The 19,016-nt window shown below is 38.5% G+C and overlaps 1 protein-coding gene across 2 annotated transcripts in view; it reads right to left on the bottom strand.

The window, feature by feature from the left end:
* Positions 1-19,016, bottom strand: part of YLPM1 (YLP motif containing 1) — a 76,866-nt gene that overhangs the window by 53,536 nt on the left and 4,314 nt on the right. For both annotated transcript variants that reach the window (XM_059373737.1, XM_059373738.1), the window contains exons 2-4: positions 13,160-13,396; positions 11,854-12,033; positions 10,115-11,106 (exon numbers count right to left, since the gene is read on the bottom strand). In XM_059373737.1, coding sequence (XP_059229720.1) covers positions 10,115-11,106; positions 11,854-12,033; positions 13,160-13,396 — 1,409 coding nt within the window. The remainder of the gene's footprint in view (positions 1-10,114; positions 11,107-11,853; positions 12,034-13,159; positions 13,397-19,016) is intronic.

Genomic DNA, 19,016 nt, shown 5'->3' on the forward strand with positions numbered 1-19,016 from the left:
CTGCTTACCTCTAGCAAACCTGGTTTACTTATCTAACAGCAGTGATATAAATGTATTAGGCAGATGGGGTTGGAGTAGTGTAAGAATTAAATCCTTATCAGACCTGGAAGCAAATATATAACATCTAAAATGTTTAAGTCAAGAAAGCCGGAGCATATTATTTAGTGACAGGAAGGTAATTACCAGAAGAAACAGCTAAAGAATTAAAAGATGTCATTAGAATCTAGGCTGGCTGCTTTGCCTGATTTTTCCAAACTGTAGGTGTGTACCACTTGGATAAAAATGTAAAATGAATTTAAGTGGCACAAAGAGATTACCCCTACCCATGAGGAAGAAGGACTTACTCTGAGGCTAGAAGAAGAAAGATGAGGATAATAAGATAAGGTAAACAGAAGGGCAGGAAGTGAGTTTCACTGGGCCTGAAAGCCTTGATTTTCTCTAGGAGGCAAGAAGCTAAAATAAAGATACAAAGCAAAATAAAAATGTTTGTGGAAACAAAGAAAGCAGCACTAGTGCAGACGGTCTCTACAAAGTGGTGAAGGCTTGGCATCGTTACTGTCGGGCAAAGGAAAAGGAGCTGACCAGAGACTTGTCAAAGGATACACCGCAATGCTTAGGATGGAGGTCACTTACTTACTTATTTACCTATTTATGATACTGTTTCACGCATTGTGATGGTTTAGTTCCTTTTCTTGAAGTTACATTTATTAATTCAAAGTGCCTGGAAAAACACCTGAGATCATTAAAATTGTGTAAAGCCATCAGCTTTGTATTCAATTCAATAATCACTAGTTCACTTAAGTGTTAAGTAAGACTATCCTCCACAAGGTACAAGAGTAAGAACCCTTGTGCATTTGTTTCCCAGTTTTATCAACAAATCTGAATACAAATGAACTGCCTTCCTACCCAAACTGTGAACGCCTACAGAATTTTGTCCATAACAGAGACATTCCGGCATAAGTAAGACTGATTGAACATCTGTCAGGACCTGTCAGCTCTAGAAATAAATAAACAGATACATAACTCGAGTTCACAGTCCACGGGATGAGTGAGGCAAGTAAACCAACAATGAGAACACAATTTGATCAAATGGGACATGTTGGCCTTGTTCACTGAGGGATCCCCATGGTCTGACTCACTGAAGGATCTCAACACATAATTAGAGCTCCCTGCCCCTAGGGCAGGAAAAATAGGAAGTAGTAAAGCAAAACTGACAGGAAAGGGATTCCAGACAAAGAGAAGAGCAAGTGTCAAAGCCAGAGGAAAGAAAAAACAAAGCCAGAGGCACTAAAGGATGTGCAGATAAGGAAGAACAGAACACAGTGGCAAGGCTGTAAAAGTTAAGGAACTCATTACTACAAGTGTCATGCCCGCACATACAGTATGCAGTTTCCTTAAAGGGGAGGGCGCTTTGCTTTCAGATTAAATTGCTGATCAACAGCGAAGGGTCATCATTTTATTTTTATTTGGGGAGTAAGAAAATGTTAAAGCAACTGAAATATACTTTCAACACTACACGTAAATGGCAATTATTTATCAGCACTGCACTTTCAAATTTTTAAAGCTTGAGGATGTAACAAAATGTAAGACTATCAAAACCTTTTGTATTTATAAAAGTAAAGAATTCTTAAGCCTTTAGAAGAAATATATTAAGAGATATTCAATTTAAAAGTATGCACAAAAATGTCATGTTTACATCAATACAATGAAATGCTATGACCTTTTTAACATATAAAAACATTTGAAATAAAGTACAAACATAGTATATATTCACTGAATACAATCACATCAAAACACATGCATTGCCCATTGATTAGATGAAAAGAAAAACAAATATTTGGTATTTAAATATTCAGAAAATTTTTGTACAGTTAGGCATTCCATAAACTTCTAAAAAATAAAAACCCCCAAACTAGGTATGAAACCATTAGAGGTATTTATAAAACTTATAAAAGATTTGACATAAAAAAATAGACTCCAAATGTTCGTATAAAAACTTAAGAGGTATGCAGAAATACATATACCCTTAAACAAGATAACACCTTATTGTCACAACAGTTACAAAAACATACTGAAATCAGCTGACCATGGGAATTACAAAATACTCAATTCTGGAACCAAATTCCTGTCCTTTTAATTTTCATGTGAGATAATTTTTCAGTTATTTTCTAATATGTACAACCAAGATCCTAAAATCAAAATTCCCCCCAAGAGTAATCTCTAAAAACAGGAACAACCATAACAAATGAAAGCAAAGAGTAAAATTATAGTGTTTATAATCCCTTACTAATCCTAATAAGACAGGTACAGAAGAGGTCCACAATTCCAACCTGAAAACCAATCAAAAAGTATGTGTGACAGATCAGAAGCCGAGATATTACAAAGATGGCAAGTCTTGTGCAAAATGGTCAAGAGATTCTATGCAATTTTCATCAAAATTCCAGCAGGTTTCTGAAAACTGACAAGCTGATTCTAAGCATTATGTGGGAAAGAGAGAGGACCAAGAATAGACAAGTCAATCTAGACTGGAGGTCAGTAAACTAAGGCCCATGGGGCAAATACAGTTAAGAATGATTTTTTTTTTACATTTTTAAAGGTGAAAAATAAAAGGAAGAAAGAAAAATATTTGACAGAAACCAAACATGGTCTACAAAGCCTAAAAATATTTACCATCTGGCCCTTCACAGAGAAAGTTTGCCAACCTCTGATCTAGAGACACAGAATTGGAGGACTTATACTAAGAGATATCATGATTTATTAACAAAACTACAGTAATTAAAACAGGATACTGGTGCAAGGATGGCAAATAGAGTCCAGAAATAAATTCCCACATATAGTCATTTGACTCGTGATGGACTTACTACCAACACAGTAAGGAAAAGATGACTTTTTCAATAAATGGCACTGGGGTCAACTACACAGCCATATGAAAAATAATAAACCATGACCCCTACCCCATACCACACATTAACGAACAATCAATTCTATATAGATTGTTGACCTAAAAATAAAAGGTAAAACAATAAAAAACAGAAGATAAAATAGGATAATGTATTTATGGCTTTGCGGTAAACAAAGATTTCTTAAAGTGGGACACAAAAAAGCACCAACCATGAAGGAAAAGATCAACAAATTAGACTATTAAATTAAAATCAATAATGTCTATTAATGAAAAGACACCATTAACCTTTGAGGTTCCTCTGGGTTCACTGAATCCTAATTTTAGAATTGTTTTGTTTTGTTTTTAGACAGTCTAGTATACTCACACCTATGAGAATGGCTAAAATCAACAACACAAGAAAAAAAAGCTGTTGGTGAGGATGTGGAGAAATGGGAACCCTCTTACACCATTGCTGGGAATGCCAGCTGGTATAGCCACTATAGAAAACAGTATGGATGCTTCTCAAAAAGTTAAAAAGAGAACTACCCTTTGATCCATCAATTGCACTACTAGATATTTATTCCAAGAATACACAAGTACTAATTCAAAAGGATACATGCAACCCAATGTATACAGAAGCATTTTCTACAATAGCCAAATCATGGAAACAGCCCAAGTGCCCATCCACTGATGAATGGATAAAGATGTGTGTGTGGGGTGTGTGTTTGTATATATACATATACATGTGTATGTGTAATGGAATATTAGTCAGCCATAAAAAAAGAATGAAATCTTGCCATTTGCAACAATGTGGATGGAGCTGGAAAGCATTATGCTAAGCAAAATGTCAGAGACATGATCACCAGATGATTTCACTCACATGTGGAACTTAAGAAACAAAAAAAAATGAGTAAAGGGAAAAAAAAATAGACAAACCAAGAAAGATTTTCTTTTTTAAAGTACGCTCTACTCCCAACACGGGGCTTGAACTCAACCTTGAGATCAAGAGTCCCATGCTCTACCGGCTGAGCCAGCCAGGTGCCCCCCCCACAAGAAACAGACTCTAACTCTAGAGAAAAAGTGATGTTACGAGAGAAGAGGTGGGCAGGGGTGAGGATGGGATAAACAGAGCACGGGAATTAGGAAGTGCAGTTGCTGTGATGCATGCCGGGAGTTGCATGGAAGTGTTGGATCACCTTATTGTAATACCTGAAACACACATTACACTGTATGCTAACTGGAATTGAAATAAACTCTTAAAAAATAAACAGTTCTATTATGAGGATTGCTATTTCATGACTTTTTTCTTATAGGCTTTCCCGAGAACAAAGAGAAAATTTACCTCTTAAAAAAGAGAATAAAACTTACATTACATGCAATTGGGTCCATTATGGATCCATTACAGCCTTCCATAAATTTAAGACATACTATGAGATCCTAAGTGACTTTTTTCTTTATCTTAAATATTCTGCAATTTCCTTATCCTAGAATTCATTACTCACTCATCATTACTTATCAATTATCCCCAACTATGCCAAAGAAGATTAAAATACAAAGGTAATGAAGGAATGATGGATTTGCCTAAAAGATGAAGCAAAGGTGAAAACAGCTGTCACCTCACCCCACTCTGTATTGCCCAAAATATTACACCCTACTTTTAGGCTCATTGAACACAATTGAGAATTTAGAAATTTTCATTTCCTGACTAGCATGGCAAAGAAAAGTGAGAGAGGAAGCTGTGTCAAAATCAAAAAATAAACACAGAGACAGAAGCACTCTAGGCTCTAATAAAGCTGTGAAACCGATCATAAAAGTGAAATCTCCAACTGTTAAGTCCTTAGATGACAGTACCCTAGATTAATATTCTCAAACTCAAGATTCGATGAGTGAACAATAGATTTCTAAGGACAGAAAGGAAATGTACTGTCATCCGCTTAGTCATTAAACTGGAAGGATATCATCACATAATACTCTGTGCCAAGAACCTGGACCGTTTTGCTTTGCCAGGAGAATGTGTGACAGGATTATTTCATCTTTTATGTTTATGTTTATGTGACAAAATTTACTTGAGGCAGAGCTCTGCACTTGTAAAATATTTATAAAAATTCCTATAAGTTGTTTTTCACTATCCCTTTATTGTTACTTCTGTAAGTTATTTGTAAAATTCCTTTAAAATGTCAAAAGGGTCTGCTGGATCAATATGACACTTTTTCAGTACAGTGAGGATGAGAAAGACAAAGGGCTATAGAGTGAGAAACAGGGTTATATCTAGCATACATAAGGAATCCCTACAAATCAGTAAGAAAAATACATAACTCAATAGAAAAACTGGGAAAAGACCTCAATCAGCACTTCATAAGAGAGGAAATTCAACTTAACAATAATCAAATGGAAAGACAAGTTAACCTCATTTGTAATCAGGGAAATACAAATTAAAGCCATGCCACAACACCACTAGATGTCCACCAAGATTGCTAAGATATAAAAATTTAACAATACCAAGTGTTGATGAGGATGCAAAAAACCCGCTGGTGAGAATGTACATGGACACAATCATTTCAGAAAACTGTCTGACAATATCTATCCAAGCAGAACCATACCTACCCCCTAATGAAGCAATTCCAATCGCTGGTACATTTCTAAACAAAATACACACACACACACACACACACACACACACACCCCTAAAGGGACACATATAGCACCAAAAGACACAAAGCAGTGCTTTTTGTAATAACCAAAAGCTTAAATGATCATCACTATTAGACTAGATAAACAGATTGTGGTATAGTCATAAAACAAAATACTGTAGAGAAAAGGGAATGAACACACCAGGGATGAATCTCACAATAACATAATGTCAAATGAAAGAGGCCAGACTCAAAAAGAGTACACACAGTAGAATTCCATTTATAAAACTTCAAAAATGGGCAAAACTAATGTGTGATATAAAAAGTTGGTCTAGTGGTTATCTTTGGGGCGAAGGAAAACGGGAAGGGGCATGAGGATACTACTCAAGACACTAGTTATCTTCATGTCTTTATCCCAGTAGTGATAACACGAGTTGTGTTTACTTTGTGAAAATTCACTAAGTTATGCACTCAGGATTGTGTATATCTCTGTATGTTACCCTTTAATAAATAAATTTTATGACTGAAAAATAAAGGGTTCTGGGAAACCAATATCCACTGACCTAACAGTTTTAGAGCAGTGGTAGTCTTCTAGAAGACCTGATGAATCAAATGATACACATACATACACACAACTTCAAAACAGCTGCCCCAGATGCTCCAGTATGGAATTTACACATGACGCAGTTCTACCACTGGACTTCTTGGAAACCTTCACAGTTTTTAGAAAGCAGCGTAAATCTGGATTTTGCAAAAACTCAAAGTAATTTACATTACTTTATTTTGATAGTAAGTATTGGTAAGTTAGTTATCTGTGTTCTCCATTCTTGTTTCTCTACCCAGCTTTCACAGGTTTCCTTGACAGTGTGGATTGTTCCTACCTCAGTCTCTTTCATTCACTTACCAGCTTCCCACTGATTTTTTCTTTTTTTAACCTAGGTACACAGGAGGAAAAAGAATCATGCCTAGGCAATAGTCACAGATTAAACGCGATATGAGCTAAGTGAGCAAAAGAACTAGAAGGATAAGAGAAATGGAAATGATTTTATAAGCTAGATTGGGGAAAGGTTTTAGAAACAGGGTAGATAATGTGAGCAGGATCCAATTCAAAAACCAAAAAGCCATCCTTATCAAAGTTGCACGTGAAAAAGCTGGAGAGGAACATCTAAAAGCAATATAATCAACATTTATTAAGATTGCAGCAGACCAGAAAGTTGGCCCAAACCTAACTAGATGAAATGTAAAATAAAGTCTTAGAAAAAGAGAAAAACAAAACAAAAACAACTATCCAAGTTCGGGATGAGAGAGGCTTGCCCTAGTAATGGCTAATGTGAAAAAGACCAGGGAAGCCAAACAGATGTTTTGTTCAGCTACACAAGTACGTTATTTATAACAAAGCTGGTAACAGGCTCTTCGGTTCCCTGCATCTGAAGTAAGTGCTCATTGTGAAGGAAGACTGGCAAATTCAAGGCCCTCCTCGAGACAGGGAGCAACGTAGCAGGAGGAGGCCAGACACAATGTTAGTGTGAAAAGAAAAGAAGAATCGGAGTTTCCGCGGTGGCAGAGAAGAGCAGGTAAGGCCCGCTGGGAGAGACAGGAGGGCGGTGTTTAAAGAACCACAGGGACATGCTAGAGACGGGGATAGGATAATTATCTGTTGTACCACAGAGCCATATCTAGAGTCAACAGGCAGAAGTGACAGCAACACATTTAGGCACAACTTTCCAGAAAATTGTCAATACCTTATTATGCTGGTATTCCTTATCACAGTGCCAATGTTTAAGAAGAGGCCATCAACTACTTGCCACAGGAAATAAAATGAACTCAAAAGTGGATCGGGGCACCTGGGTGGTACAGTTGGTTGAGTGTCTGACTTGGTTTCAGCTCAGGTTATGATCTCAGGGTCGTGAGGTTGAGCTCCACACTGGACTCCACGCTCAGTACAGAGTCTGCTTGGGACCCTCCCTCCCTCTCCTTCTATACACAACCCCACACCACAGGCATAGGCTCATTCTCTTTCCCTCTAAATAAATAAATAAATAAATAAATCTTTAAAAAAGGTTGGGGGGGGGGATCAGAAGGCCTTGGATTCTAATTCCATCTCAATCATTTACTAGCAACATCATCTGGGGCAATTTATGTAGAATCTCTCCAAATCTTAACTTCCCTTGTATGTTTACTTCATGAGATCAGAGAGAAATAATAAAATAATATGTGCAAGACCCAGGAAGACAACCTAAAATGCAACATAAATATCAACTGCTATGAACGGGATATTGTGCTACATAATTGCTAAGATCTGCCTAGAAGTGAAATTATTAGCTGTACCTTATGGTAAGAAGAAAACCTAAAATAGGTCCTAAATTTACAACAAGATTTGGTGGGCAAAAGACAGAAAACATTAATATGATAGGGAAAAAAGGAAGCAGGAAATCTCTGTTTCTTAAGGTGTTAAGAATAATGCACTTTTTTGACAGCAAATTCATCACCAGATCCAAAAGGCAATGCTTAATCTAAGAGATAAGTGGGAATTCTAATAAAAAAGTTACACATACCAAGTAAATCAAGACTACAAAATGTACTTGTAATCACTGACAGTCTGAATATCACTGAATCATGGCATTAAATACAGCAGTTAACTAGTGCTTTTGCTCTGGCAGCCCCCTGGACTCTGCTCCCACTGGGTGTGGACTCAGGCTCTACTCTCCCAGTTATATGATGCTGAGCAAGTTACTCAAACCTCTCAAGCCCAGTCTCTAAAGGGTAAACACAGGGTATAGCCTGCCTTGTTCACAGGCTGCTGAGAAGACTCTATGAGATAATATAATGCACGTAAAGCCTCTGGCAAGGCTTCTGGCACCCAGAGGAATTCATGTTAATTATGTGTTAACCACAGAGGCAGATCTAGAATCAACAGGTAGAGGTTACAGCAACACATTTAGGTTCAGTGCAAGAAATAATAAGTTTTCTAGAGAACTGTCAACACCTTATTCGATGGTGGAGTTTTGTGCCATGTTGTTTTAAGAGTTATAAATTTGGGGAACAAATAAAAAAGATATATTTTGTTTCCAAAAGTCAAAATTCAGGTTAAATTAAAATAATATAGATAACACTGACACTGAGATGGAAAACTAACCAATGTACTGATGAGTAGAAAAAGTCTACAAGACAAAATGCTCAGTATGATCCCGTTTTTGATGGCATATATATTTTTAATTATTATCTCTAGATTGTGGAATTAGGTGAATTTCACTTTTTAGATTATTTTTTTGTACCATCTATATTTAGTATAAGGAGTACGTATTTCTATCACAATTTCCAATTGGGAAAAAAATGTGATTGGTAAGGTTTCTCTACAGAAAAATTAACATTTAGGTCAACCTGCAGGGGGGAATATACTTTTACAAACTTGAAAAATGAATTTAACACCTTTTAAAATGCAAAGCAAAAACAAACAAAAAACAAAAACAAAAAAATTTAAGACTAATGGGGCGCCTGGGTGGCTCAGTGGTTAAGCCGCTGCCTTCAGCTCAGGTCATGATCTCAGGGTCCTGGGATCGAGTCCCGCATCGGGCTCTCTGCTCAGCGGGGAGCCTGCTTCCTCCTCTCTCTCTCTCTGCCTGCCTCTCTGCCTACTTGTGATTTATCTCTGTCAAATAAATAAATAAAATCTTTAAAAAAAAAAAAAAAATTTAAGACTAGTAGTAAATTTCTGTGTGCTTTTCTAAATAAAAATGTGGTTCAGACAAAAGGAAAACATCTCCCAAATTGAGGGAGATATACAAGAAATAAGCTCCATGGGGGCGGGGATTTTGTCCGCTCTGTTATACTCATTGCTATAAGCACAGAGCAGGAATCAATATTTGCTAAACAAATGGATGAAAGTCCTATTTACTCTTATTCTAAATTTTGTTGCCTATTTCATTCGAATATTGGCTTATTCATCTTTATCGCCAACAGCAGGCATATTATCTAACAAAGAGAATTTACTGATTCAGGGACGCCTGGGTGGCTCAGTGGGTTAAGCGGCTGCCTTCGGCTCGGGTCATGATCCCAGCATCCTGGGATCGAGTCCCACATCGGGCTCCTTGCTCGGCAGGGAGCCTGCTTCTCCCTCTGCCTCTAGCCTGCCACTCTGTCTGCTTGTGCTTGCGCTCTGTATCTCTCTCTCTCTAACAAAAAAAAAAAAATCTTAAAAAAAAAAAAAAAAAAAAAAAGAATTTACTGATTCAGTTAATTGTGAAATTAAGAAAAAAAAAAGATAAAACTTAATAAATACTACTTCTGAAGCTAAAAAGTCATCAAGAAATTGAGAGGCACTACCCTAAAACGGGACATTCATTCTGGACTATGATCTCTACATGTAGGATAAAAGCAGTGACATCAAAGAAATGGGGGCATGTTACTACTTCTAGATTTTATTATGTCACATCTAAGAAGTGAACAATACTAACATTATTAACTGTAAACCAGGAATGTATATAAAAGTACAAAAAGAATATAAAAATCGTATAAATAAAGTTTTTATACCATCAAGGCCTACTCAGCCTAAATCAACAAAAAAGCCAAACCAAACCAACCAACCAAACAAAAGCAGACCTACCTTGGGCCTCTTGGGCCTTCCAAGTAACTGCTTCTAGGAGGATCTGGAAGCAGTCCACCTGACCTCACTGGCATATCCTTGACTCCAGTGATTGGCTGAGATGGAGCAGCTGAAGACTCCCCAAGTCCTTGCTCAGATGAGAATGAACTATATGGCAGAGTAGACTTGCTCAGAGTTTTAGAATTCATTTGTTCTGATGGGCTAACAGCTGATTGCAATGGAGGGTGGTAGGCTGAGGGCGGGCCTGAACCAAAAGACACAGGAGTGGGAAGCAGTGCTGGTCTAGGTTTCTCTGGAACCTGTGAACTCTGAGAAGTGGAGGCTGGTGGGACTGGGGCTGATCCTAACTGAGGAGGCATCCCTTGTGGAACCCCGGGGGGAGGTAATCCTGGAGGAGGTGTGGCTAAAGACAATGGTGGGAGGGGCAGGACAGGTGGAGGGGCTGTTGAGGAGAGGGACGGTGGGGGAAGAACGGGTGGTGGCCCTGCAGAGGAGAGGGAAGGTGGGGGAAGAACTGGCGGTGGCCCTGCAGAAGAGAGAGATGGAGGCATCCCAGGTGGGGGCACAGAGGTTGGTAGAGAAGGTGGCATCACAGGTGGGGGCATGCCAGGCGGTGGCACCGAAGCAGGCAGGGCAGGGGGCATCACTGGTGGTGGCAATGATGGAGGCAATACCGGAGGGGGCATTGTCGGTAGAGGTGGAGGCATCTGAGAATACGGAACGAAAGGAGGTGGCATTGACATGTTCCCCATATACTGGTTCTTCATGTTCTGAAAGGAATTGACTTTCTCCTGGAGATAGGTCTGAGTCGCTTTCATATGTCCCTGCCATGTTTTCCACTGCTTCTCATACTCCTGAAGCTGATCTTTATGAGGATAAGAATGGAGCTGCTCCTCCCACAGCTGAAACTCCCGCTCCCATTCTTGGTAGAGATGTTGAAACTGTTGCTGCTGCATCTCATAATGCCGCAGCTGCACGTCTACAGACATGGTCTACGAACAAAGGGTGACAATTATTTCAAGACATTCCTGTAAGAGAACTGACCCTAAAGTTAAAATATTAACGAATCAAGGGCATCTGTAGTCTTAATTAAAATGCTAAAGACTTTGGGAGACTAGTAAGGATAAACTTGTTACATCTCCTTAATGACGATCATTCTTTCTTCCTTTGACTCATTTCCCTAAGTTATCATAGAGCTGGAGAAACCAACTAAACACTAAAGCAAATACCTATCTCAGTAATATTTGTTTTCAAGTTTTTCGTACTACCATGGATCACTTTAAGAATTTTAAAAATGATTTATTACTATAGACATACAGACACAAGTTTGTGTCTTCTGGATATAAAAAGAGCAGTTATCTTTTGCTCTGTTTCTAGGTTTCTGTGGTGACTGCTATGATCTTTTTGGTGGATTTTTGCTTGTCTGTCACTGAAGTGATTTGTAGGCAACTTGAAACTACATGATAAGAATCTCTGGTTCTTAAAATCCTTAGCAACGGTCCTTTAACACCTGCCTGGGTTGACATGACCAGAAATCTGCACTACACCTGCCCCATCCCAAGGGCATTTCTATAAAGCTGTACTTCCCAAATCCCCGGTGATGTGACAGGTAACTATTTGGAACCCCCATGGAAAGATCAAATTTAATTTCTCTCCTTCACATTTAGATCTCTTTCAAGAATAACAACTCCTCCATGACTTGGGGCAACTTCCCACGTGCGAGCTGAGGCGGCACTTGCCTGCATATGTGGCGGCTGCTGGATAATCTGCTGGTACTGCTGGAGGATCTGCTGTAACTGAGTGTGCTTCTGCATTATTCCCTGATACTGGAAGCCAACTCGATGCTGCTGGTGCTGCTGCCAGTGCGCAGCTGCGGCCTGCAGCTGTTTTAACCTAGCGTCCTCTTCCGGGTCTTCAGACTAAAAGATAAAAGAGAAAATACACTTTTATATAAGTAACAAAACAGCAACCAAATTAACAAAAGACCCAAATATTTTATTAAGTATTGTATTACACAGTTCAGAATCTTTACAACTCTGGCTGACTGAGAAAAGTTATTTTGTGTTTAGATAAAATCCCTGGCTCTGCTTACACTGTGGCTCACGAGTTCTTATATAAAGGACTTTATGAATCCCATAGTCTTCACTGTAATAATCATCTCACTGTTCCTGAACAGGGCAACCATTTCCCCAAAACAGTTGCTTTATAGCTATGTCCTTTGCACTCTATAAGAAACCTTTGGGGTGCCTGGGTGGCTCAGTGGGTTAAAGCCTCTGCCTTGGGCTTGGGTCATGATCCCAGGATTCTGGGATCAAGCCCTGAATCAGGCTCTCTGCTCAGTGGGGAGCCTGCTTCCCCCTCTCTCTCTCTGCCTGCTTCTCTGCCTACTTGTGATCTCTGTCAAATAAAAAAAAAAAAAAAGAGAGAGAGAGACCTTTTTCTTTTTCACATTAGCCACTTTCAACTAAGAGATTACAATGTCATCATTATGGCTCAGTAAAGTTTCCACACAGGCTCTTGGGAGAACAAATATCTTCGGACCAAAGTGAGAACTCTCCGTGTGTTATGTTCAGTGACAAGGATGATCACACTGAATGCTTCAACAGCTCTGTAAGATAGCCACTGTTTCCTCATTTTGCAGATGAGGAAACTACAGCACGGAATGGCTAACCAACTTGTGCAGAGTCCCCACCACCCGCAAGGGACAGCGCCTCCCCTGCCGCTGGGGCAGCTGAACAACAGACACCGCAGCTCCTAATGGCTGCCCTGGCTGCCAGTGTGACAGCTCCCGGGCATCCTTTTAGCGCTTAGAGAGCCTCAGTACAGAAGAGTGTCTAATTCTTCACTCACTTCAACCATCAGAAAAATGCCTTTTCTAAACCCAATCAGGCATTTATCCAATTTTCCCATATCGGAATTTTGCATGTTTAAAAAAAAAAATACACACACAGAAAAACATATATTCATTTGACAAAAGTATATACAAAAGAATCAGGAAAAAGCTAAACAATTTCTTAAACAGCAAATAATTAATTTTATGGTTACCTGGGGTTCCTCAGGTGGGAGAGGAGGCGGTACCTCCTCATTAGGTGGTGGCAATGGGGGCTCATCGGACGAAGAGGGTTCTGGTGCTTGACTGGCGGCAGGTACTGTAACTTCTTCTTTTACTGGCTCAGGGGCATCCTTTGCTATGACGGGACCTTTTTTGTGTCCTGGCAAGTGCACTTTTGTCCTCTGCTGCAAACTAAGCAGGTGCTGCCGATACCAATACTGCTGCTGTTCCTACAACAGAGGGCATTTTTAAAAATTTTAGTTGAAAATCCTATATATTTGCAACTTGGTGTTGACAGAGACCTGCGTTTGTATTTGTGGTCACATGTCTGTATGTAAGAAAAGGCAAAGCTGGACTGAGAAAGGCAAATAAGTAAACATGATCTTTCAATTCCTCCCCCAAGTATATACATTCAAGTTACACCATATATATTAATTCAACATACTTCTCTACTCTTTTAACACACATACTTTTGGAAGTGAGAGCAGTCTTTTTGATAAATGCTCAGAGGAAATCCTTTCAGTATTCACAGCTGCTTATTTTTAACCTGCCATTGGCTGGTGCGGATTTATCCAAGGAGTCTCATCATTAATGAACACAACCAAATAGTTCTGTCTCTTCTTTGCCTTCTCTTTCCTCCTGTGCTCGTCCCTCTTTTGAACACCTGCTGTATGCCCGCTACATACACATAAATGAGAATATACTGTGTTTTAGAATACTATTTATTTTAAAAGACTCAGCTTTGTTCTCCAAATTATACTGTAATTTAACTTTCTGGAAGCTTGTTTTGTGCGTCCACTTGAAAAACGTTACAACAGTAACAAATCTAATGCAGAAATAATTAGAAAATACAGCTGATCCTCATTATTTATGGAATCTATATTTGCAAATATGCCTACTTGCTAAAGTTTATTTCTAACTCCAAAATCAATACTTGGGAAACTCTGGTGTCATTTGTGGACATGCGTAATAGAGCACTGAAAATTCTGAGTTGCCAGACTTGCACATTTCCTGCTGTGGCAGAACAAGGCCATGCTCTGCCTTTTTGTTTCGCTCTCATACTGTAAATAAGTGTCCTTTTCATGGTCTATTTAGGACCACATTTTTCAGATTTCTGTGCTTTTTGTTGGTGACTTTGCTGTTTAAAATGACTGCAAGCATAGTGTGGTATGCGGTCTGGTGTTCCTAAGTGCAAGGAAGCTGTGACGTGCTTCACACAGAAAACCTGTGTGTTAGATAAATTTCATTCAGACATGTGTTATGCTGTTGGCTGTGAGTTCAATGTTAATGAATCAACAAAGTATATTAAATAAGGTGTCATTAAACAGGAACACATGTAAAACAAGGTTATGTATTAACTGGTTGATTAAAATGACACCAAAGGCTCACAGGAACCTAACCCTGTATTTCCCCCTGGGAGCAATGGTTTAGTATTCACTAATTCAATGTTCTTGGCAACTTTATGGAACACAAATACCTCAAAATAAGGAGAATAGGCTGTACAAATAAGCAATAACTAATTAATTAAAATCAATTAAAAAATCTCACCACTCAGACCTAACTACAGGATCTTCATTTTCCCAGTACTTATTATATAATTCCCTATGGTTACAAGGTTGCATACAGAAAAGAGTTGTCATAACACTAAAATATTCACACATGTACTACCCTTTATACTTCCATAATTAAAAACAGCATGTATTTCTACTACAATTATAAAGATGTAGGATTTTATGAAAGTGATGTTGGAGAACTTTGGAACCCATTACTGACAGCTGAGGATCTAGCAGAAGTCCTGTCAGTTAACAACCAAAACATTTTTTATAATAGGAATTGCAAAAGAGAATATGAATATCAAAGTCTGAAAACAGCCCCTAGGAAAACTAATAAATCTCTACTTTCTTTTTCAATATATCCAAAACCAAAATAAAGACAACATGTAATGCTGCCATATTAACTGTGTTGGTATTATAACTAAAAATTATAGTACAGAAACCAAATCACTATTCTTTGTTCATTCTAAGACTCAGCTATCCCTTATGATTTGGGGCTTTGTTTTTTAAGATTGTGTCCCAAATCAAATTTTTTACTTTTTACATAAACTTTGGGTACCTGTGTTGAGTGGATTCATTTTGCTTAGATTCACTGTTTTATTATCTGTTTTTTCAGTCACAGAATGTTATTTTCTTGGGAGAGAGATGTCTCATGCTTTTCTTATATCCTATCTGGTGCTTAAGCATAGTGCTAGAGCACAGGAGAATGTCACTAAAGGGTTATTGATCAACTGAAGACTTCCTTTGCACTCATTTCTATGACCTGAAACTTGCTTCAAACTATTGAGAGGAATAAATTCCATCTCACTACCTACATCTTGAAGTCTGGGTCATGAGTGAGCTACTATTATGTTTTTAATTACCATGTACATAATCATCAGCTCCAGAAAAATAATTATTTTTCCTACTGAACATTAAAAAAAAAAACACAGCACACTGACCATGATAGTTGACAATAATGTACCATTAAAACATTTTCAATGTCTTCCACTCTTTTATGAAAAAAGCAACAGGCTTATCTTTCAGCTTAAAAAAATTAATAAACTTAGTCTCTTTCAAGTAAAAGTTAAAAGTTTCCCTTGTTTTTAGTTGCTTTGAAAGCATCACTAAAAGATACACAAAGATGCAAACCATCTTTCATAAACCAGAAGCCAATGGCTACAGACATGGAAGACTGTACAGATCTAGATTCTTGATCAATTTGTATGTACCCCCCTAACTGTCAATGCTTCCCATCTTTGTCTAAGACCTAGTCTAAGGTTAAGAACCTTATTAGGAGCTCGAGTACTTGTTGATTTGCTGACAGTAGCACTGTAGGTTAATTTCTATTTCATATGAACCCAAGAAGCAGAGTAACTAGATCTAAGTCAGTCCTAGGACCTGGCTTCAGCACATTTTTAAAGCTCTATAGATGAGCATCATTCAGACATGTCCTCAGTGACCCCAAGAGAAATGTGACTTATCTCTATTTTAGAAAGAAATAAAACCTGCTTGGACTTACTAATGAAGCCAAAGCCAAACTAGTAGCCACTTTTTCTAACTGTCCCATCGTATCAGACAACTCAATCTTACATGGGATGCTAGTTCACAGATAGAGGAAAATCACTGCATATGTCACATTCAAAAAGAGATTGAACGAAGAGAGTTCAAAAGGATGTAAGAATTATTTGTCAAAAATATCACTATCAAAAAGAAGCTAATTTATTCAGCAAGCATTTACTAACCACTTGCTACCAGTACAGTAATGAACTAGGTACTAAATGATTTTCCAGGGAAATATAAAGCAGAGAATGTGTGAGGTGGGGCAGGAAGGGAAGAGACAAGAGAGGGAGAGAGAAAGAGAGAGAGAGAGATGTTTTAGAGATAATTTCAGAAGGTTGCCTTTCCTATCCAGGTTATTATCAATGCCTGTAACACTAAATGTACTATGTCCTACATCCTAAAGCAAGGGGTGGGGAGAAATCTGGCAAAATAATGGTTTTCCATTTTTTAGTCTTATTTAAAACATATTTATTTTTAATACTTTTGAGGTTCACATTCCACTCCAGGAATTAAGGTCACCAGATAATCTTAGTCCCATCTAAAAAAAATCAGAACTAAAAAAGAAGGCGCCTTTACTTCACCTCTTCCTCCAGCTCCTGCCCTCATTCTCTCTCTCTCTCCTTCAGTCAAACTTCTTGAAAGAGTTGTCTATACTCACCATCCCCATTTCCTCACCTTCCATCACTCCTCAAATCAATGCAATATGGCTTCAGTCACTATGAAACTGCTCCTGCCAAGGTCAACAATAATCTACATGTCAGTAAATGCAAAAGATAACTCACAGTCTTTATCTTGCTTGACCTCTCAGTGGTAGTGACACAGCTGACCACTCCCTCTTCCTAGAAACAGTCTTCTTTGTACTTCTGTGGGACTGCACTGTCCTGACTTTCCACCTACCCGTTTGGTCTTTCTTCTGTTGGTTTCCGTGGATACCGAGATTCTGCGGGACTAGGCTCAAAGTCCTTTAAACTCTATCCTTACTCTACACACACTCCTCAGGAGACCTCCTCTATTTCTGTGCCCCAAATACCATTTTTATGCTGATGACTCACAACTCTTTCATGTCTCAAGATCTCACTTCTAGACTCCAGACCTGTACCTAACTCTCAATTGAACATCTCCATTGGAATCATGTGGCTCACAGACCTCAAACTCAGTAGGTCTAAAACTACACTCACCCTTTCACATCACTCCCAGACCTGTTCTTCCTCCTCTTCCAGGTTTTCCTATTTTATTAGTAAATGGGACCACTATCTACCCGGCAGTCGACTCCAGAAACTCAGGAATCCTCCTTGACACCTCCCTCTCCACTACTACTCAATCTCCAATTAGATTCTAGCGCACAAATATTTCTCCAGTCTTTCCACTCCTCTCCATCTCCAGTATGACCATCCAAGTCCAAGACTCTATTCTCTTGCCTGGATTATTTTAAGTATTGTCTCTAAGTCACCCTTGCTCTTCTCAGTTTCACTCTCCAGACAGCAAACACAATGAGCTTTCAAAAATGCCCATCTGTCATATTCAACTATACAAAATCCTTCAATGGCTTCCTACTGCCTGAAAGTCCTCATAGGCCCTCCCGACCTGGTTTCTGTCTACCACCCTTACCCTGGGCTTTCAGTAAGCCTTACTTTGAATGCTATCTGGTTAATTCCTACTTGTTCTTCAAGTTTCACTTAAATATCACTTCAAAGGGAGGCCTCTTCAATTAGGTGTTAGCTCTCAACCATATTCAATCACTTAAAAAATATTTGTTTCTCACCTACTACATGCTAGACCCTGAGCAAGACACTGCAAATATAATGGTGAGCTTAAAACCAGAAAACAAAACAAAACAAAAAACCCCGACCTTTTCCCATTCCTCATGGAACAGGCTAGTGATACTGTGTATTTTATAATCCCACAGCACCTTGTACTCTTCTTAATTACTTATTAAATGTCTTGTTCTTCCCATTGGGACGAGTCATTGAGGGCAAATGCCATGTCTTACTTTCTTCACTATTTAATCTCTGGTACTAAACTAAGCACAGCACTTGGCACATAACTGCTACTCAATAAATACATGAATATTAAATAAATGACTGAAGCACCTGGGTGGCTCATCCGTTAAGCGGCTGCCTTCAGCTCAGGTCATGATCCCAGAGTTCTGGGATCGAGCCCCACATTGGGCTCCCTGCTCAGCAGGAAGCCTGCTTTTCCCTCTCCAACTCCCCCTGCTAGTTTTCCCTCTCTCACTGTGTCTGTCAAATAAATAAATAAAATCTTTAAAAAAAAAAAAAAGTGACTAAAATTCTAATCCAAGTCAACAGCTTAAATTTTGAGAATAAAAGGATTAAAAAAGTCACAAGTTATGAAAAAAAGGCCAATATGCACTCTACCTAGCCAGTCCCTTAAACACATAGAAAAATTAATTCTTCAAAAATACACATTGCATTAAATCATCAATGCTTTATCCTGAAAACTAGACATTAAATGGAAGACTATTAAGCACTTATCCTACCTTTCCTATACCAACTGTATTTCCAATAAAATAGTTCTAGTTCATGAAAGTTTTTCTTTACAGAATTCCATATAGTAAATGTAGAAGAAACAGCAAGAAAAAAATCACCATGTAATAACTTTCAGTGAAGAACTAATTTACTCAGGCAAAGACTATCAGCGGATGAATCACCAGATGGAACATTAGAGGCAAAACTGACGGGATAATGGAGGGACTAGACTATTAACCCCTGATCAATCTTGGTTCCAATATAGT

Source organism: Mustela nigripes, chromosome 13, assembly GCF_022355385.1.
Source record: "Mustela nigripes isolate SB6536 chromosome 13, MUSNIG.SB6536, whole genome shotgun sequence".
Lineage (NCBI taxonomy): Eukaryota > Metazoa > Chordata > Mammalia > Carnivora > Mustelidae > Mustela > Mustela nigripes.